The sequence below is a fragment of the Carlito syrichta genome, unplaced genomic scaffold (genome assembly GCF_000164805.1).
Source record: "Carlito syrichta isolate Samal-C Ts95f unplaced genomic scaffold, Tarsius_syrichta-2.0.1 Scaffold301903, whole genome shotgun sequence".
In the NCBI taxonomy this organism is placed as follows: domain Eukaryota; kingdom Metazoa; phylum Chordata; class Mammalia; order Primates; family Tarsiidae; genus Carlito; species Carlito syrichta.
The window spans coordinates 7,325-28,503 of record NW_007245999.1 but is presented as its reverse complement, the minus strand read 5'-3'; the positions used below and the strand labels follow the sequence as shown (position 1 = coordinate 28,503).

General features: G+C 58.8%; 1 protein-coding gene across 1 annotated transcript in view; it reads left to right on the top strand.

Moving 5' to 3' along the window:
- Positions 1-3,690: 3,690 nt before the first annotated feature.
- The window catches only part of EVI5L (ecotropic viral integration site 5 like), an 18,650-nt gene continuing 1,161 nt past the window's right edge, over positions 3,691-21,179 (top strand). Inside the window, exons 1-16 of the mRNA XM_008055637.2 lie at positions 3,691-3,874; positions 5,686-5,875; positions 6,250-6,474; positions 6,614-6,688; positions 7,296-7,421; positions 8,711-8,854; positions 9,034-9,123; positions 10,429-10,526; positions 10,612-10,672; positions 14,163-14,216; positions 15,218-15,250; positions 16,331-16,471; positions 19,010-19,138; positions 20,549-20,689; positions 20,771-20,926; positions 21,017-21,163. Of these exons, the coding sequence (XP_008053828.1) occupies positions 3,738-3,874; positions 5,686-5,875; positions 6,250-6,474; positions 6,614-6,688; positions 7,296-7,421; positions 8,711-8,854; positions 9,034-9,123; positions 10,429-10,526; positions 10,612-10,672; positions 14,163-14,216; positions 15,218-15,250; positions 16,331-16,471; positions 19,010-19,138; positions 20,549-20,689; positions 20,771-20,926; positions 21,017-21,163 (1,947 nt within the window). The 5' untranslated portion in view covers positions 3,691-3,737. The remainder of the gene's footprint in view (positions 3,875-5,685; positions 5,876-6,249; positions 6,475-6,613; positions 6,689-7,295; positions 7,422-8,710; positions 8,855-9,033; positions 9,124-10,428; positions 10,527-10,611; positions 10,673-14,162; positions 14,217-15,217; positions 15,251-16,330; positions 16,472-19,009; positions 19,139-20,548; positions 20,690-20,770; positions 20,927-21,016; positions 21,164-21,179) is intronic.

The following is a 21,179-nucleotide window of genomic DNA, read 5'->3' as shown; positions in this document are numbered from 1 at the left end:
CATATATTTGGTCATTGAAGCCCCAAGAGTGAGATCCCTAAAGGCACGAAGGTCCCAAGCTAAGGGCAGGACCTGGGGAGGAAGGGAGGCTACATGGGAGGCTGAGGGACCCTGACCAGAGAGGTGGGCAGAGAACCAGGAACCCAGTGTCATCAGCCGGGGGGAGGGGACTTTAGGAAGGGAGACACGTGACCCACAGTGTTCATACGCCCAGAGGGGGAGAGAGAAAGGGAAGTGGAAGATACCCAGCATTCCAGAACTTTCTGTCCCTGTGTGCCCCTCAAATCTCCCCCCTCCCAAGTACAGCTTCTTCCTAGCTCTCTGGCCTGGCTTAGCTTTCTAGACTGTGGGAATCCCTGTAGAGGCATGGTACAGGTGGGGCCAGTAGGGACCGGGGTCAAGACCCTCCTTCAGACAGCTGAAGTAGAGTTGAGGTAAAGCATCGAAGTTGAGGACTTGGGATCCAGACCCAAGGTGTACCTCCTCCACACCATGTCCTCCACCCAGAACAGAGCCCAGTCCTCAGATGGCCCTCAGTGGGCTCCAGGAACGAATGAGTGAGCCAGTGACAGCCATGACATCTGGGACAGGGCGGCAGGTTGGCAGCCAGCTAGCCTCCAACCCAAACCCACTTGCTTCCGGGGGGGGTGTAGGAAGTGGGGGGTGAGTGTTATAAGTGTGTGCGTGCATGGGGTATAAGAGTGTGCGTGTGAATGACATGTGTTTTCTGGGGGGAGTAAATGGATATGTGTGTGTTCGAGTGTATGTGTGTTGTGTGTGTGTGTGTGTGAAGGCATGGGTGTGTGTGAATGGGCATGGGTGTGTGTATGTCTGAGTATGTGCATGTGAGTGTGTGTGTGAATGGGTGTGTGTGTGTCTGAGAATGTGAGTGTATATGTGTGTGAGTGTGTGTGTGACTGGGCATGGGTATATATCTGAGTATGTGCATGTGTGTGAGTATGTGTGTGAATGGGCATGGGTGTGTGTGTAGGAGTGTGTGCACTGTGTGTGTAAGAGTGGGTGTGCAAGAGTGTGTGGATGTGAATGAGCATGTGCATGAGTGAGGGAGTGTGGTGTGTGAGGTGTGTGTGTGTGTGTGTGTGTGTGTGTGTGTGTGTGCACATGCACACTTCAGGAGGATGGATGGTTTCCAGGACTGGGCAGTGTTTAGAGTCTGTGGATGAGTCAAGAGAAAGTTCTGGTAGATCAGAAAGTTCCTGCCTCTCGGACTGCAAATTTCAGCCCCGTGTATTTAATACATTTTCTTCCCTGTCTGAAACACGCATTTATGTGTGCTAAATAGCTGGACAGCCTCTACTAGTGGACGGGCCTTGGCTTCTTGGGGGAGAAAAACCAATGTGCTCTGGGGCTTGGGTCCTCTCGGCTCAGCAAGAGCTCACTGCTCCCCAAATCCAGTGCCAGCCCTGGCCTCCACCACCTCCTCCCGCTTCTCCCGGCTCTGAAGCTGCCTCCTCAGCCCCTCCCTGCCCAGAGATCCTTCTGGTCAGCACTTCGGGTCCACCACTGTGTTTACAGCCCATCTCTGCCCCTGCTGGCTGCAGACTTTGACTCTGCAGGAGGTTCGGGAGCAGCCCCCACTGTCCCTCTCTTGGGAATGATTAACTCTCAGGCTGGTAGTGCACAGTGGCTTGGCCTTTGGGGCAGGTGGTCCCCACTCCCCTGGGCAGCAGGAGGGTTCCTGCCATTCACCAAAACCCAGAACCCTCCCACCTGACAGACTGGGGGCACACTCAAGGGCCAGAGGTAAAACCAGTGTCCCTGGGGAGCCACAGAGTCCTGGGGAGGGAGGGTTCCAGGCCCCCATGAGAAGGAAAAAGAATCGTATACCCCACCCCATCCCCATGACAAGTCAGCACCGGAAGGAGGACTGGAACAGCCAGGGTCAAGTCTAGCCAACCCATGGGCCCTCAGGTGTCGGTTGGAAGCTGAGTTTGGGCTGCGGAAAGGTGCCCAGTGGCCAGGCAAGTGTGCAGTGCTCTGCTCCAGTCCTGTCACTGTCCCCTGCTGCTTAGGGGACCAGATGCACCCTCTCCAGGGGCCCATTGAGGCCTCCTCTGTGGGCTGAGCTGTCAGCCAGGTCAGGTGGGGCCCAGGGGCTCAAGGCAGATTCCTGGTACACAGCATGCAAGGTCATGGACCGGCATGAAGGGGCCATTCAAAGTAGGGAGGTGGGACTGGGCACAGTGGCTCCGCCTATAATCCTAACACTTAGGGAGGCCAAGGTGGGAGGATCCCTTAAGCACAGGAGTTTGAGACTAGCCTGGGCTAGACCTTGTCTCTACAAAAAATTAGAAAATTAGTCAGGCTTGGTGGCACATGTCTGTAGTCCCAACTACTCAGGAGGCTGAGATGGAAGGTTCACCTGAGCCCAGGAAATCGAGGCTGTGGGAAGCCATGATGGCACCGCTATGCTCCAGCCTGGGAAACAGAGGGAGACCCTGACTCAAAAAAAATTCGGGAAGTGGGAACAGGGTTTCCTTCCTGCCTCCATGACCCTGAGTATCCCTGTCTCCTCAGACCCTGGGTGCTAGCCTGGGCTCTCCAGGAAGAAGCATGAAGGAGCACCAACCCCAGCCCCTGTCTCTGCTCCCATAGCTGGTCCCAACCTCTAGAGCTCCCTATCGGGGTGATGCCGCCCCTGGCTGTCCCCACACAGACCATGGCAGGACCCGGAAGCTCTGGCCTCAGGATGGATAGCAACAGCCAGTGTTCATGGGGCAGCCGTGTCCTGTAGGTCCTGTGTGATCCCAGTCTATGGAGACTCAGAGATGCTATGTGACTGGCCCAAGGTCACACAGCTGGCTGAGAGGTAGCCACACTCCAGACACAGGTCCATTTGAGCCCGGAGTCTTCGTTTTCAACGTGGTGCTGATCTACCATCCACCCACTAGCCTGGCAGAAGGCAAGAGGCCAATGTCCCTGAAACCCCCGAAGGGTCTGGCCAGACCACATCTCTAAAGGATAGCAGAGAGGCGCCCAGCACTCACCCTGCACATGGCAGGCCGAGATGGCAATACGGAACAGAGCCTAGAGCTCTGGCTCTGTGTCCGCCAGGGCACAGATCCTCAGCACTTTGTCGTGTCTCTGGCTTCCCAGCCCAAGGGGAGCCGACGTTTCCGGCCCTTGGCAGCGCCGGGCAATTAACAGTCAAGAATAATTGCTCTGTCCATGCCAGCAGCGCACTTTGGTTGATGAGATGGGGAAGGTCAGATGCTGATGCGGGGTGCCCAGGACAGGCCATTGCGGGGAAAGGGCCAAGTTGTCAGTAAGGGCCACCAAATCAGATCCCTGCACCCCGAGGTCCCAGCAGGGTCCTTGGGGCCACAAGTGACAGGCAGTCTCCACCCTGGGCCCTGCTTCAGACTCAGGGGTGTCCAGTTAGGCCTTGGCTGATATACCCAGGGACAGCAGGACAGCGCAGGTCTTGGCCGTGGTTCTCCTATCTCCATCCAGACGTCTGGCCTGATTGCATGATGGGGATACCAGTTGTCAGGGTGTGGAATAGGCACTGGCATGGCTGTCAGCTGGGCTGGGGGCATGGGGGTGAGGGATGCACCGAGCGGGTAGGCCAGAGATGGAAAGCTGGGACTCAGGGACTGTCCCCAGGGTGGGTAGGCAGAACGGGTAGGTACCCACCCAGTGCCAACCACACGTGTCTCCCGCCCCTAGACAGAGTTGTGAACCGGCCTTGCTAGTGACTGACGAGCCCGCCCACCATGGCGAGCCCCACTCTGAGCCCCGACTCCTCGTCCCAGGAGGCCCTGTCAGCCCCCACCTGCTCCCCCACCTCTGACTCTGAGAACCTCAGCCCCGATGAGCTGGAGCTGCTGGCCAAGCTCGAAGAGCAGAACCGGTGAGTTGGGGGCTGGAGGTGGGGTGGGGCCTGGGGGTGAGGCATGGCCTGGGGTGTAGCCTGGCCCCTCACAGTTCTCGGGTGCCCCTTCATACCCAGAGTCTGGCCCAGCCCTGTGCAAGATGATAGCCAACTCCACGTGTTTGACAAGGGACATTTTCTTTTCATCCTCCCAATCCTGTCTGAACAGATTGGTCCCCACTCCATCTAGAGGAAGAGACTGAGGGTTCAGAGGTCAAGAGGCTCTGAATCTGACTACCATTTATAGAGCCAAGGTTGGAGGGAAAAGGTTAAAGCCTCCGACTCTGGAGGTGGTCCTTCTCATCTTCCTCCTCTGGCCCTGTCCCGTTTTGTTTGTTTGTTTGTTTGTTGTTGTTTTGAGTTGGAGTCTCACTCTGTCACCCAGACTGGAGTGCAGTGGCCGCTCGACCTGCTGAGCTCCGGCAATCCTTCTGCCTCAGCCTTCCAAGTAGCTGGAACTACAGGCGTCCGCTACCACACCCAGCTAATTTTTTGATTTATTGTAGACATGAGGTCTCACCAAGTTGCCCAGGTGTGTCTTGAACCCACAGGCTCAGGCAATCCACTCACCTCAGCCTCCCAGAGCGCTGGGATTACAGGCTGAGCCACCGAGCCCGGCTTGTCCTGTTTTAAAATGTAGGTTTTAGGGCCGGGCACAGTGACTCATACCTGTAATTTCCCAGCACTTTGGGAGGCTGAGGTTGGACAATTGCTTGAGCCCAGGAGTTCAAGACCAGCCTAGATAACAACAAAAAAAATCAAAAGATTAGCTGGGTGTGGTGGTGTGCTCCTATAGTCCCAGCTACTCGGGAGGCTGAGATGGAAGGATCACCTAAGCCCAGGAAGTCAGGTGGCAGTGAGCTGTGATCATGCCACTGCACTCCAGACTGAACAACAGAGTAAGAGCCCAATTCTAAAAAAAAAATAAAATGTAGATTTTATTATTATATTATGTTATTATGGTCTGGTGAAGCCAACAGATCGGGAGGCAACTGTGATTGAAAAGTTAGTTTGTTACATACAGTTCTCAAGAGGAGGGACCCGTCACACCACACAAGGCCACATGGGGTGGCACCAGGGATGGTCAGGAGACCAAGGGAGTGAGGGAACTATGGGCAAGCGCCTTTACTGTGGTTTCCTCAGGAAGGAATGGGTAAGGCAGGAGAAGCAAGCTTAGGATTGGCTGGTATGAGTCATTTTGGCAGGCCCTGGGGCACAGGGGCCCTCTGGGGTGGTTGGGGGGGGGCAGATAATGGCCCCAAGTGCAAAAGCCCGGGAAAGGAAGTGTGGTTGGGTGTGGTTCTGGATTGGTCAATTTGCTGTGAAAGGTATGCTGGCAGCCAGACCTGCACTCTATGGGGATTATCTACCTGTGGGAGGGGCCATCCCAGGGTCAACACAGTCCCAGATGTCAAAGCATCTGAAACACATGTTAGAGACGGCCCCTTGCTAGCTAGATGCCCTCCGTGGTGCTCTATCTTTCTACCCCTCACCTATACAGCCCAGGTCATCCCCAAACCCACCCTGAGGGGCTGGTGTGAGAATTAACCGAGCTGAATGCACACGGGCTCAGCCCGCTGCGAGGCAGACTGGAGACATGAACAGAGGCCTGTCCCGATGGCACAGAAGGGGCCATGGCTCAGGGAGGTTGGGTCATCAGCCAAGTTCACTCAGCAGGAACAGGGCGCCTGGTGTCCTCTGAGACCCCTGGGAGCGGGAGGAGGGGCTAGGCTCCCAGAGGCCCCTATCCCAGGAGTCACTGGCACCACCTCGCCGCCCTTCCTGCCCAGGCTCCTGGAGGCGGACTCCAAGTCCATGCGCTCCATGAACGGCTCACGGAGGAACAGCGGCTCCTCACTGGTGTCCAGCTCCTCAGCCTCCTCCAACCTGAGCCACCTGGAGGAGGACACATGGATCCTGTGGGGCCGAATCGCCAATGAGTGGGACGAGTGGCGGCGTAGGAAGGAGAAGCTGCTCAAGGTGGCGCGGGCGGCCAGGCAGATCGGGCAGGGCGGGCGGCCAGCGTGGTCACTTGGCCACTGGGCAGCGCTAGGGTCTGTGGGGCCCAGCCTGGGCAAAGGGGTGGCCGTGAAGACATGCAGGCACTTCCAGGATGTCCTTCCAGGGCATGGGGACAGGAGAGTAAGAGCTGGAGCTGGAGAGGCCCATCTGCTTTCTGCCCTGAAGTGTCCGGGAAGGACTGGCCCCTCAGTCTGCAGCACAGTGGCTCAGATGAGCTCTGTGCCACCAGTGAGGCGTGGGCAGGCCATACCCGAAGGGCTGGACTGGGGGCCGTGGGGAGGCTGACCTGGGATGGAGTCCAGCCTGGCCTTCCGCTCCCACCCCATGGCCAGGAGCTGATCCGAAAGGGCATCCCGCACCATTTCCGGGCCATCGTGTGGCAGCTTCTGTGCAGCGCCACGGACATGCCTGTCAAGAACCAGTACTCTGAGCTGCTCAAGATGTCCTCGCCGTGCGAGAAGCTGATCCGCAGGGACATCGCCCGAACCTACCCGGAGCATGAGTTCTTCAAGGGCCAGGACAGCCTGGGTCAGGAGGTGCTCTTCAACGTCATGAAGGTGCAGCCTGGGCTCCCCACTCCCTGCTCCTACCCTGGCCCCCCGGAAGGAGCAGTTCCCCCATAAGCCGACTGTGCCGACTGGGCCGGCAGCAGGATCTGCCTTCACGCCGCGCTGTTCCCTTGCTGTTCCCTTGCAGGCGTATTCGCTGGTGGACCGGGAGGTGGGCTACTGCCAGGGCAGCGCCTTCATCGTGGGCCTTCTCCTTATGCAGGTAGGTGGCCCGTGGCCAGGCACCACAAGCCAGCCCACCTGGGCTCCACCCCCAGGAACAGGACAAACTGTCCACCGTCTGGTGTCTTCCTAGACACCTCACCCACCTACTACCTCTGGCAATCCCCAGGCCAAGCCCCTGAGAGTGGATGCAGCCCAGGCACTTTTCCTGCAGGGTCCCGTCCACTGTACCATCCAGGACAGTGACAGGGGCTGGAGGGGCAACTGTCTCCTTCAGCTGGGGGCTTAGGTCAGCCAGGGTGGTGTTTACTGGACTTGGGGGTTCCTCCAGAGAAACTAGAGAGCTTAGGTCAGGGAGAAAGGACAGAGCTGGGAGTGGAGAGGAGGGCGTCCTAACCAGCCAGTGGGCACTGGCAGCAGCCAGCTCTGGATTCACGTCCAGCCACTGTTTCCTGCTGGGTGGCCCAGAGCAGGTGACGCCTGGCTCAGGCTTTCCATCAGCGAAACGGAGTGGGGACCTCGAGAACCAGTGGTTTGTTGTGAGGGTCCAGGGAGCCAAGCAGAGACACGGATCCCCCAGGTCCCCGACAAGAGCAGCGAGCTTGCCCCCCCATCGCTGAGTCCCTGCCACCTGCCCGTTCCCCCAGATGCCCGAGGAGGAGGCCTTCTGTGTGTTCGTGCGGCTGATGCAAGAGTACCGGCTGCGGGAGCTCTTCAAGCCCAGCATGGCGGAGCTGGGGCTCTGCATCTATCAGTTCGAGTACATGCTGCAGGTGGGCGGGGCCGCGGGTGGGCGGGGCCGACACCCCAGTCAGCCCGGGGAGTCTCCCGGACTGAAAATTCCAGGCCTGAGAAATCACACCGGCACTTCAACTCTGAAAGGGGATCCTGTCCCCCTGGGGCAGCCCGGCAAACAGACTACGCCGCCTTGTCAAACCCAGGGTGCAGAGAGCCCTGGTGCTAGAAGGTCCTAATGCCTTTTCCAGCCTCAGTTTCCCCGGCTGTCTATCACTTTCCAGCCCTCTGGAGTTCAGGAACCCGGCACTTGCAGAGGCGGGGTGGTAGGACCTGCTGGCGTCCGACACCCACAGCCCGCTCCCTGTCTGCTCCTGAGTGTGGGGGAAGGAGGGAGTGTTGTCTGCCTCCCTCTGCTGATTACCAGAGAACCGCAGACGTCTGTTTATAAATAGCAGCCCCCGCAGGGCCCGCTCCCGCAGGCAGACAGAGCCAGAGTCGGCACTCACACCCACGCACGCCGGCACGCACACACCGGCCTGCCCCAGACACTGATGGCAGGTGGGGCCGGCGGTCATGACGAGCTGAGGTGGGAGAGCCCCACTCCTGGAGAAGACACGGGAGAGCCCCACCCCCTGGAGCACTGCGATGTTGTAGCTCCTGGGAGCCTGGTAATGCCCCACACAGGGGACCTGGGCCACAGAGAAGGTGCCACCCCACCCCTGACTGGATGGCCTAGACCTCCTCCCACAGCCAAGCAAACTGACCAGGGCACAGAGAGCTCCTAACTCTGGGAAGAACACCAGGGTCCTAATGCCTTCCCCAGCCTCAGTTCCCCTGGCTGGCTGTCACTTTCCAGCCATCGGAGTTCAAGCAAACGCAGTTCTGAATAAAACATCCTGCCCTGGGACATGGATGGGCACAGACATAGGCAAAAAGTAACATGGTGAGCAGGGGCAGCTCTCATCGGGGATGGGGGCTACAGCCTGCCTGTGCTCCAGCTCTGGCTCTCTGGGCATCTGTGTGGAGTGGCCCAAGCTCCTGAGCCTCAGAAGCCCCTTCTCAGGAAAATCACAGGAACCCCATGAGCTACATCATGGGCACCTGACACGAGCCACTGTGGCTCCAGCCACCCCAGCCTTGGTCCCCGCCCTGTGCTACTCAAAACTCTGGGGAACTTTGGCATCCCCAAAACACAGTGCCAAGGGAGCACGGAGGAAGGAAGCCCTGGGGCAGGTCAGGGAAGGGTTGGGGGCACAGAAGCCCAGTGCCCCCAGGCGGGAGGGCACCCTCTTCACCGAGCCCACCTGCCTCCTGGCCCCTGCAGGAGCAACTCCCGGACCTCAACACCCACTTCCGCTCCCAAAGCTTCCACACGTCCATGTACGCCTCGTCCTGGTTCCTGACCCTTTTCCTGACCACCTTCCCACTGCCCGTCGCCACCCGAGTCTTTGACATCTTCATGTACGAGGTGAGGGCCCAGTGGGTCCCCCAACCCTGACCCAGCCTACTCTGGATGAGGCAGGTCATATCCGACCCTGCAAACAAATCCCGACTTATTGGAGGAAGGGTGGGGCCCGGGGTGGGGTCAGAGAGCTCCCCGGGGGGCAGGACAGGAGACTCACTGCCCCCCTCCCCACCACTTTGCAGGGGCTGGAGATTGTGTTCCGAGTGGGCCTAGCCCTGCTGCAGGTGAACCAGACGGAGCTGATGCAACTGGACATGGAGGGGATGTCCCAGGTGGGCCAGGAGGGCCAGTGCTGGGGGACTGCCCCCACAGGGGGCATCCGGGCATGGCGTGCCCTCCTGAGAGAGGGCCTAGCTTCGAGAGAGCATCTCTGATCCATTCCCATCTGTTCTGATCCCTGAGGGGCTAGAGGGACCCTAAGGAGCCTCCAGAGACAGTCTGGGGCCAGCAGCCTGGCAGCAGGGAGAGAGGAAGACCAGGCCTAGCCCTGGGAAGTCCCCCTCCTCGTCCTCCCTCACCCCTGCCCCAGGCCCCCAAAAGCATGCTGGCAAATTCTGATGAAGCCATACCACGTCTGAAGCCACACCATGAGGCTTCAGACATGACTTCCAAAGCCCCCTGCCTGGTCAGAGCCCAAGAGGGAGTGTGGGGTCTGGGACAGCCTCACACCCTGCCTGGCCCGGCCAGCCCTGACGGCCTTGCTGACTGGCAAAGAGGCCTACCTGCCTCTCACCACCATTCCCCAGCCTGCAGGCTCCAGCCCCGCCCCACGTCTTCCAGCTGGTGCTTTGGGGAAGAATACACAAAGGCCATGCTTGTGTCCATGAACACGGGCATCCATTGTCCACAGCTGCCAGAAAGCGCCAGCTGGGCTGGGGGCAGGAGCTGTGGCCACCTTCAGCTTACCTTAACCCTTTGCGGAGGGTTGAGGGGGCCCGGCATGCTACCCCTCTTTCTCCACGAAGATCCCTTGTGCTCAGACCCTCCCACCCCCACCTTTACCCCGAAAGCCTCCTCGGCCTGCTTTTTTATGTTTTATTTTATTTGAGTTGGAGTCTTGCTCTGCCACCCAGGCTGGAGTGCAGCAATGCAATCATAGCTCGCTACAGGCTCTAACACCTGGGTTCAGCAGTCCTCCCACCTCAGCCTCCCAAGTAGTTGGAACTTGTAGACGCACACCACTATACTCAGCTACTTTTTATATTTTTGTAGAGATAGGGTCTTACTATGTTGCCCAGGCTGATCTCGAATTCCTGGGCGCAAGTCAACCTCCTGCCTTGGCCTCCCGAAGTGCTGGGATGATAGGCATGAGCCACTGTGCCTAGCTTTGGCCTGCTTCCCTCCTAGAAACTGAGGCACTGTCCACAGGCACTTGCCACTTTCCCGCCCCTCCCACACAGTCTTTCTTCCTAACCACAAATGCTGATCCAGCATCCAAGACAGGCCAGACCCTGGGAACATGGCGAAACCCCAGGCAGACTGTTCCTGCCCTCCCCCAGGGCAGCAGCATACAGTAGGGGCTCGGTGGTCCCCAGCAGTCAGAGCCTGCCTGTCAGTGACCAGCTGTGTCCTCACAGTATTTCCAGAGGGTAATCCCCCACCAGTTCGACAGCTGCCCAGACAAGCTGGTTCTCAAGGCCTACCAGGTCAAGTACAACCCCAAGAAGATGAAGAGGTCAGTGCCAGAAGTCCAGGGTGTGGCGGGAAGGCAGGAGTCTCTGCAAGCATTACAGTGACCACATGGGCCCTCCCCTCTGCAGGCTGGAGAAGGAATATGCGGCCATGAAGAGCAAGGAGATGGAGGAGCAGATCGAGATCAAAGTGAGTCCAGGATCTGAAGGTGGGTGGGGGATGGGGACCGAGAGGTCAGCCACTAGGGGCAGCGCTGCCCAGCGCCCCAGCTCTGCGGAGCCATCCCTCTGCCCACCTGTCCCTTCCTCCACTTGCCAGGCCAGCATGTGAGCGCCTGCCCCAGCAGACACCATAGCAACCAAGACAGCCAAGGTCACCACCCACATGGGGCACCCAGCATCGTGGGGAGGCCGGCAATAAACCACGAATGTAGAATACAGACTCTCTAACGTGCTCTGGATAAAGATGGAAGGGGCAAGGCTGACCCCGGTAGCGGGGCACTCCAGGCCCAGGAAATCAAGAGTAAAGGCCCGGGCAGCAGCGTGTCTGGAGGCTGGAGGAATTTCAAGAAGGCTGTGGGGGAAACCCCCAAGGGGATCACCCTCCGGGAAGGGTCAGGGCAGACAGGGGCCAGATGCCAGGGTGTCCAGGTCAGAGTACGGGGACCCACCTGGGGGCCCTGGTCCCCTGGTGCCTGGCCTGCCAGTCCTGCTAGGTCAGGGGGCTCACCAGCTGTGCAAAGCCTCTCTCCTTGTGTCTTTCCACACATGATTTTAGTGGTCGCCATGTTCCCAGGGTCTGGCCTGTCGGCAAGCATTTATTGAGCACCTACTGTGTGCCAGAGTCACAAGCTGGGACTGAGAGTCCCCTAGTCCTCCGAGAGGGACATGTATAGACCCAAACCACAGCACAGCCTGGCTTTGTCCTCTTCTGGGCCTGAACCACATAAGGGCTAAGACTGGAGTCCAACAGGCCAAATCCCAGCTCCACCACGGACCAACTATGTGACCCTGGAAGATGAATTCACCTCTCTGAGTCTCAGTGTCCCCATCTGCAAAACGGGGGTGGTGTTTGCTGTGCTGTTCAAGTGATCATTATTACTGTCACTGTCTTCATCCAAGTCAGAGGCAGAATCTGAGGGGGAAAGTAGGCATCATTGTCCTGGCCCTGTTTGAAGATTCTCCAGAAATAGTTTTGTATCCTGAGTTTTTTAGAATCCTCCTTTCTCAGGAATGGTGTCTTAACTGATACAGCAGTCCAAATACATGTCTGCGTTGCTCATGTACAGACAAGGGCCCACTCCCACCTTGTGACTACGAGGCCCAGTGGTAGGCAAGGATGCCACAGACCCTCAAGCCATATGCCCAGCCTGGAAGTTTCCTATGAGAGGAACTTGAGAGCCTCGGAGGCCTCAAAGGATTCTGGCATGTGCCTTCTCCCTCAGCCCTGCCCTTTGCGATTTCATTTTTAGCCGGTTATAGAATATTCTAGGCATTCGTCTGAGCCAGGCAAGGCAACATGACAGACATAGAGAAAACTGCTACGAAAGAAGAGTTCTTTACCTAACAGCTCTCAAGAGGAGCTAGGGTGCAGTGGCTCATGCCTATAATCTCAGCACTTTGGAAGGCCAAGGTGGGAGGATTGCTTGAGGCTAGAAGTTCAAGACCAGCCTGGGCAACATAGCAAGACCCCATCTCTTAAACCAAAAAAAAAAAGAGAGAGAGAGAGAGAAAACAAAGGTCCAGGCAGCAGCGTGCCTGGGGACGGGAGGAATTTCAAGAAGGCTATAGGGAGAACACCCATGGAGATCAGGTCATGCCAGGCAGGGCATACAGGGAAGTACCAAGATCTGTCAGGAGGCAGAAGGGGCTAGCCTTTAGTGTGGTTTCTGCAGGCAGGAGCAAGCGATGCAGGGCAGGCACGTTCGGGCAGGCAAGTTCGAGCTGGCCTAAGATCAGCTACTTTGAATAACTTCAGCCAGCTCTGGGCTTTTGGGGTGATCCCCCATTTTCCAATACCTGGCCCTGGGGTGATTTGAGGCAGGGGAAATACCAGCTTGGTGTGTGAATGAGATAAAGGAGGTGGATTGGTTTCCTTGTAGATGAAAAGCGTACTTGCAGGCAGGTTGTTTACTATATCTGGAAATAGCTAGTGCTGGGAATGGCACTCTTTCCAGAATTAGCAAGTCCCCAGGACATCAAGGCATCAGAAAACACACCCGCCTGTAATCCCAGTGCTTTGGGGCACCGAGGCAGTAGGAGTTCTAGACCAGCCTGGACAACATAGAGAGACCCCATCTCTACCAGAAAATAAAATACAATAAAATACAGGGGCGCACCTGTAGACCCAGCAACTCGGGATGCTGACACAGGAGGATCATTTGAGCCCAGGAGTTCAAGCCTGCAGTGAGCTATGATCGCACCACTGCACTCCAGCCTGGGCCACAGAGTGAGACCCTATCTCTAAAAAGGAGAGGGAGAGAGGGAGAGAGGGAGAGAGGGAGGGAGGGAGGGAACATGTTAAAACAAAGATGATTAGTAGCTCCATGTAGTATTCACTCCTTCTTTCTCTTGTTTTCGCTTTGAAGTGAGCAGGAAAAGGGGAGTTGTTGGTCAGGTGTGTCTACCTCCTGCAAGGATAGCTCTGCTTGTGGTATGATGTTTGAAGCCAAAGAGAAGGCAAGGCAATCTAGGGGTCAGAGGTCAGAGTTTGGATTGCTAAGAGGGACAGAGACCTGTGCCTGGAAGAGCTCTAACCCAGCCTAGCTGAGAGGTTCAAACAAGGCCCTGCCCCACCCTGACTCAGTTTCCCCACCCATGACATGAATCAATGACTTGCAAGTATGTAATTCTTCTGGCTGCAGTTGCTTCCTGGGAATGTTCTGGTGTTTCTATCACCGGTCTCCCCAGAGAAACCCAGGAAATGTTGTGTGACCCACAGCGAGGCAGGACCCTCACTCGTCTGCTGATCCAAACTATTTCTTGGCCTCCTTCACAGCTGGGATGCAGGTGGAGGCTAGAGTCCACATGTGTGTAAAACTCACCTGCTTCCCAGAGGGTCACAGGGGAGCCTAAAACTGCAAATATCTAACCAAAATCCATCAGCACAGAAGGGTAGGTGAAAGCAAGGGAGGCATCTCGGAAGCCCCAGCCAGGGGAAAGTGACAACCACTGGGGACAGCTGCTCTCCACGGGTCACAGGAATGCAGTTGTTGGGGAAGGGTGGTGATCAGCATGCTGGAGCCAAGCTCCAGGAGGGGTGCGTCCCCAAGAATCAAACCCAGAGCTATGAGGGGCACAGGCTATTTGATCTCAGTTTTCCCTGAAAATTCAAAGACCTTTGCCTTGACTGACCCAAGCCTGGATGGAAACAGACATCTGAGGAGGGTGTGGGTGCTGACCGAACCCCGCCCCTCACACACACATACAAAGAGCCACGAAAGCACTCATGTTATTTTTACTGAACCAAGTTTCGTTTTTTAAAAAAATAGAAAAAAAAATCTTTCTGAAATGAGCTATTCTGAACAGGAATTGGCCCTGTTTTCTGAAATCACTGACTCAGAATGTTAGATGCTGGCTCCATTCTGCCCGGAAATGGTCAGACCCCTAAGTGGACTGCGGGGTGTGTGTGCAGGAGTGGGGAGCGGGCTCTGACGTGCTCTCCCTCCCCCCACCCATAGAGGCTTCGGACGGAGAACAGGCTCCTGAAACAACGGATTGAAACCTTAGAGAAGGTGAGGGGTGTGGCGTCACGGGTGTGGCTGGTGTGGGCGTGGTCATCACAAGGGGCGTGGTCGCCACCGGGCGTTCCCTCTCCGAGGACCAAAAAGCCCTGCCCCTCTGCCACAGGCCCAGGCCTGGCCCTGAACCCAACTGGGGTGCCCTATAACTGGCGTCCACTCGCATTATGATGAGCCCAGAGGTTGGGGCTGAGTTGTCACCCCGGTGAACTGCCGCCATGGGAAGCCATGTGTGTCCAGCGCCCTCTCAGGCTGCTTGCGGGGAGCGGGGGCGGGGAGGACTATGCTTTCATGCCGGAGTCCCGTAATTGGGCCACAAGGCACTCCACCCTGTAATTTGGAAGTCTCGCCCTTCGCCCTCAAAAGAAAGGCGACCAAGTGGAGGAGGAAGGCGGCACCATGGTGGGGAGCCACAGCCTCGACCCTGGTCCCCACATGTTAAAGATGGGAGTGGAATTGGGGGTTTACCAAGCCCCAGTCCCAGGGTGCTCACTTCTTGCTCCTCCCTTGTCCTCACTTGACCCTCCACTGGCCACAGAAAGTGGGTCATGAGCAGGATCCTGTGGCCTTTACCCCAAAGCCATGTTCTGCCTTAAAATTAAAACACACCCCTTCCCCCTTCCCTCCCTTCCCACCAGGGGAGACTCCTCCTTGCTCCTGCCTGAGGCCGACATTCCTAGGGTGGGGTTTTCCCAGCTGACCCACGTCTGGCTGCCATGGAAGGCAGGACAGTTGGTTCTCAGCCCTGCAGCCTCCCTGCAGCCATGGCCACCCAGCCTCCCCCGCTCCCAAGCAAACCCCCCTCCTGGACTCTGGCTTTGGCCTTCCTCCGGGTCCTCTCCTGCTGGTTCTCTGGTCTTCTCTCTCCCTCGCTTCTAGAGATAGTCCACTGCGTTAGTGACAAGTGGTTCTTGTCTGTCTCTCCCCCTCTCCTGTCCCTGCGCCTTCCGCTCTGCCTCCTCCCCCTGTCGCTGGGAACCCCCTTCGCCGGGTAGGAGAGCGCTGCTCTGGCTGATAGGTTAATCCAGGTACGGTAGCTTTTTGTCCCCTTCTCTGGGTTCCTTCCTGGCCCCTTCCCTGCTCCCTGCACATGACAGCCAGTAACCGCCTCTTCCCTGCCATTCTCGGGGCAGGCCTGGCACCATGCATGGGGGCAGCTGGGGACTGCTTTTGGGGACATAAGGCTTTCCTGGGGGGGCATGTGAAGCAGGGAGAAACGTGGCGTGCCTGTGGGTATGTGTGTTTGGGTGTGAATGTACATGCATGTACAGGAAGCCTCCTCCTTCCAGGGGACATAGGTAGGGACCCAGGAGGGCTGGGGATCCCAAGAGCGTATCCACCTCAGGCCCTGGTGTGTGCACTGCACTGAACTCACACACACAAACACACACACACACACACACCACCACCACCACCACCATCTCTGGTCCCTCAGGCTGCTGCTCTCTGCTGCTACCTGCACAGCTACCATCTTCTCTCGCTCACCTGCTTCTGCTGCCACCTCATCTTGAATGGCTTTATCTGGAAGCTTCCACCTGCCACCTGGTGGCTCCGAGCCTGGAATGGGGGGCCCAAATTGGGTGGGGGAGGAGAGTGGGGTGAAGGGAGGGGAGCCCCAGAGCCCAGGACTGGAGAAGGCACCCTGGGAGAAGTGTTTTCCACCTCCCAGCCCACCGGAACCAAGCCCAGAGCCGCTGGGGAGTTGGCTGTCCCGAGACCTCCACCATCACAGGCAAAGCCCAGCACGAATGTGCAGAGGTGGCCCCTTTTATGCCATTGGCCTTGGATATAGACCTTTCTTCTCCCCACCTGGGCAAAGACCTAGGGCCAGGATGGGGGAGGGGCGGCGCTTTCAGAAGCCGGGGCCTGACAGAGCCTGAGCCCGGGAGCGGGTCTTCTCCCAGGCTCCTGCGGGTGCCCTGCTCCTGCCTGTCCCCCACCCGCGTCCCCAGGCCCAGGGAGCGCCCCATCCCAGGCTCTGAGTGCAGGCGGCCTCCCCTTCTCAGCTCCCCCCCCCGCCTCCGCCCTTTCTGGGCCTCTCCCTGTGGTGGGAGGCAGGGCTTGGGATGGGAGCCGAGGGTCACGCTCCCTGTCCTCGCTGTGCTCAGGGACAGGTGACACGGGCGCAGGAGGCGGAGGAGAACTACGTCATTAAGCGGGAGCTGGCAGTGGTGCGACAGCAGTGCAGCTCGGCGGCGGAGGACCTGCAGAGGGCGCAGAGCACCATCCGGCAGCTGCAGGAGCAGCAGGTACCGCGCCGGGTAGGCGGAGCCACGTGGCGGGTGGGCGGGGCCTCTGGGCGGGGCCACGCCCCGCTGCCGTCGCGGCTCAGGCCTGCCCTTCCTCAGCGCCAGGCTCTCTCGTCCCTTTCTGGGGTGGGGGAACCCAGAAACGAGTGCAGATTCCCCCCCAGCAGCGAGCAAGCCCCAGACTCAGGGACATCACTTCCCACCGCCCGCCAGGGTGTCCGCGTTGTCTGCCTCTGGGGCCTCAGCACGGAGAACCTAGGACCAGGCTGTCCCTGCAGGGCCCCTCCCTAACCCAGGCACTGCCACAGCACATCGGGCTGTGACTCCTTGGAGAGCCCTTGTATCTCTCCAGGTCTGAAGGACAGTTGGGCTAATCCTGAGGACCAGCCACAAAAGATGGGCGTTTCCTCCTCCAAGGCCCAGGACTTTGTTCTCAGAAGAGGCTAGCAGGGCAGTCAGGGGCTGTTTTGAGAGCTCTGAGCAGGTGGGGTGGGGGCGAGGGGGCACCCCGAGTCTGTTGTGAGCATGAACTCTGGACACCAGCTGGAGCCCTGCCCAGAGAGTCCGCTTCTCTAAGAGGGGGCTTTTAGAACTTCGCTGTGGCTGTACCTAGCAGGTGGCCTTCCTGATCAGAGGCACTCAGTATCTGCTGCCCCCAAGCCCTCGCGGGCACACTCATGCCCTGGAGGGGCAGGAGGGATGTTGTTGGCCTTGCCAACCCCTGCCATCCAGGCCTCATCCAGCAAATTAGGATGTGGGTTCCTAATTTGGAGAAAAACAAGGGTGCTTGAGAAGGAAGATCACGGACTAAGTAGGTCCCTCCCCACCCCAGGCCTGGAGATCTTGGCTCAGGCCTTGGCCGAGCAATTCTAGTGGATTCCCTGTTCCTGGGGCAGGGAGGTGGGATGACACAGTTTTTCACTTCTCCCTTCTGAGCCTCATCAGTGTAACATTCCACTGTGACCTTCAGAGCCTGAGGGTCCTGTAGTCCCAGCTCATCCTGAGGCAGCATGCTCTTGAGAAACTGAGGTAGGGCTCATCCCACCCACCCTTTCAGGTAGAGATTCTACCAGCCACCCCCAAGCTCCAGGCTTGGCAATACACGGAGATGGGTGAAGTCCAGGGCTACCTCCTCAGGTCCAAAGGGATGCCACTGAGGTAGGAGGAGGTGTCCTGGAGGAGGCACAGCCTAGCTGGGGCTGCACGGGGTCTAGAACCCATCTGAGCCAAGGCAGGTCCACTAGCACACGTGGATCTCAGAGACCCACAGGAGGCCAGGCCCAGAGGTTCACAGTCATCCCAGCACTCTAGAAGGCTGAGGCAGGAGGACCGCTTGAGGCCAGGATTTCAAGATTTCAAGGCCAGTCTGGGCAATATAGCAAGACCTTGTCTCTACAAAAAGAAAAAGAAAAAAGAAAAAAATTAGCCAGGCATTGTGGTGCAAGCCTGTAGGCCCAGAGGCTTGGGAGGCTGAGGTGGGAAGGGTCACTTGAGCCCCGTAGGTCAAGGCTGCAGTGAGCTATTATCTTTTTTTTTTTTTTTTTTTGAGTTGGAGTCTCACTCTGTCGCCCAGACTGGAGTGCAGTGGCCGCTCCCGGCCACCGCAGCCTCGACCTGCTGGGCCCCGGCGATCCTTCCGCCTCAGCCTTCCAAGTAGCCGGAATTACAGGCATGCGCTACCACGCCCGGCTGATTTTTTTATTTATTGAAGAGATGAGATCTCACTGCCCAGGCGGGTCTCAAACCCGTGGGCTCAGGCAATCCACTCACCGCAGCCTCCCAAAGGCGCGGGATTACAGGCTGAGCCACCGAGCCCAGCAAGCTATTATCTTGCCACTGCACTCCAGTCGAGATGACCCTGTCTCAAAGAAAAAGAAAAAGAGAATCACAGGAAGGAGATGATGGTGACTAGGGGGACTGGGGCAGTCCTGCAGAGAACCAGCCATGTGGCAGGGAGAGGGGCCCCTGCCCCTGACCCCAGGGGCCAGGTCTCCTTTGTCAGGCCCAAGGAGCAGCGTCTACCCCTCCTGGGGCCATACTGGGGCACCTCTGAGAAGCCTTCTGGGTACCGAGCAGGAGAGAGATCCCTGAAAACTCTCTGCCAATTCTTTCCTGCTTTGAAATGGGGGAACGAACGGAGGAAGGAGGAGAGAGGATGTGCAACCCCAGCCCCACCCACCACAGCCATCCCATCGTGTGGTTAGGACATTGGCCCCACAGCAAGAACCCATCCTCTGCCCCTGGCAATCCTGGGACACCAACCATTGGCATCCCCCCAGGACATCCGGAGGCGATGGCAAGTCGCCTTCATGGTGTCCCCTCTGTGGCCTTCTCAGGGAAAGAGCTGGGCCAGGCCAGCTGCACATGTGCCAGGACCCTCTGGCACAGAACATCATGGGGTCCAGCCCAGGACGCCCCAGTCCTGGGCCTCCCTCCCTGCTCAGGGGCTCTGAGGAAGGGGTCACAGCCCGCTAGCATGGAGGCTGCCCACCCCCCAGCCATGGTCGAGGGCCCCAAGCAGCCCTCTGCCTCCCCCAGGAGAACCCACGCCTCACAGAGGACTTCGTGGCCCACCTGGAGACGGAACTGGAGCAGTCGAAGCTGCGGGAGACAGAGACACTGGGGGCCCTTCGGGAGATGCAGGACAAGGTTCTAGACATGGAGAAGGTGCGATGGAATGGCAGGTGATCCCGAGGGAGGGGAAGGGGTCCTGAGTAAGCTTCTGGGGGTGAACCCGGGTCAGGATACCCCACCCCATGCCAATCAGTTGCTGCAGAGACCTCCTGTCTGCTGCTGTGGAGCCCAGGGTTTCTCCCAATCCCTGGGCTCCACAGCACATGATCGCACAGGAGGGCCTTGGGGAGGTCGAGGAGTTAGGCTCCTCACTGACAGACCTTCCCAAGCCCGGAGGGGCATGCACACATGCTCAGACATGTGCACACACTCATGCACATATATGCACATGCACACACTCATGCTGTGCACTCATGCACGTGCACACACTTGCACACATTCATACACATGCACACACATGCATGTGCACACACTCGTGCCTGCTTGCCTGCACACACACAGCATGATCCCCCATGGGCACTCCCACCCTCATGTACAAGGCAAACACCCACAGTGTGCTGGCTTCCATGGGCTTCCTGGATGCCCCATCGCACCTGTGTGTGTCTCCCCCAGGCCCTGGGTTCTGGGAAGGAAGGATGGGGGAGGATAGGAAGGAGAGAAGGCCCAGGCTTATTAGGACTGCCACCTGCCCTACACCCATAGAGAGACCACCTGGGGACAGACTGGGGTCCACACTCTCTTGCCTGCAGCCCTAGAGGGGGTACCAGGCTCCCGAGTCCCTCCCCAATGGCTTTGAGCATCTGCATTGACCCCACTTTCCCATGGAGTTGCCAGAGGAAGGGAGGTGCCCTGGGACCCATCCACTCAGCTTGCAGGGGCTGTGCCCCACCCCCCAGAGCCTGCACTATTTGGACAATCCTCCCACATGGAGAATCGAGAGGCCATCCAGCTCTCAGGTCCCATCACCAGCCAAGAGTTGGGTTCTCCTCCCCGCCCCCGCCTCCCTCCACATGGGAAGAACATGTGTCTTCAGTCAATCCCGCTAGATCTGTCCCACCCCTAGATCCAAGCATGTGGGTCATGCGGAGCTCACCCTGTAAGCTGGATTTTGGTTCGAGAGACTGGTACACAGATTCCCCCTCACTGAACCCTGAGACACCAGGACAGGGCCTAGGCGGGTGCTCGACCTGTTCCCAGGGAGAGGGGCTGTCTGGCCTGGTCTGGGAGGAGCACAGGGCCCCTCTGCCGGGGCAGGTCCCCAGTCCGATGGCGTCCCTGAGGGAGGTGAGCTCCTGCCTTCACCCCTCACTTCCCCAGCCTGCCTGGTATTCTTAGCAGGAACATTTATGGAGGACCCACGACTTAAGGGGCTGCCCTAGGACAGCCTCGTGAGAGTAGGTGCTGTTGTGGCACCGGTTTTCCAACGGCGGGGCCTCCTCCCCGTGGTCCTGCTCCCCAAGGCTGCGCAGTTTCCCCAGGTCCTGACCGCTCTCCCCCACGCAGAGAAACAGCTCCCTGCCCGACGAGAACAACGTGGCGCGGCTGCAGGAGGAGCTGAAGGCGCTCAAGGTGCGGGAAGGCGAGGCGGTGGCCTCGGCGCGAGAGCTGAAGCTGCAGCTGCAGGAGCTCTCGGACACCTGGCAGGTGAGGGCCCGCCGGGCGCCGGGCGGGCGGAGCGCCCCCTCCAGGAGCCTGGGCGGCGGCTGACCGTCGGGCCCGCCCCAGGCCCATCTGTCCCGCGGCGGCCGCTGGAAGGAGTCCCCGCGGAAGCTGGTCCTGGGCGAGCTGCAGGACGAGCTGATGAGCGTGCGACTGCGCGAGGCCCAGGCCCTGGCCGAGGGCCGCGAGCTGCGGCAGCGCGTGGTGGAACTCGAGACGCAGGTGGGCCCGAGGCCCGCTTCCCGGGGGAGGGGGCCTGGTGTCCGCGGCCGGCCCCGCCGTCCCTGACCGCCGCCGTCCGCCCTCCGCCAGGACAACATCCACCGCAACCTGCTGAACCGCGTGGAGGCGGAGCGCGCGGCGCTGCAGGAGAAGCTCCAGTACCTGGCGGCGCAGAACAAGGGGCTGCAGACGCAGCTCAGCGAAAGCCGCCGGAAGCAGGCGGAGGCCGAGTGCAAGGTCCCGCCCGCCACGC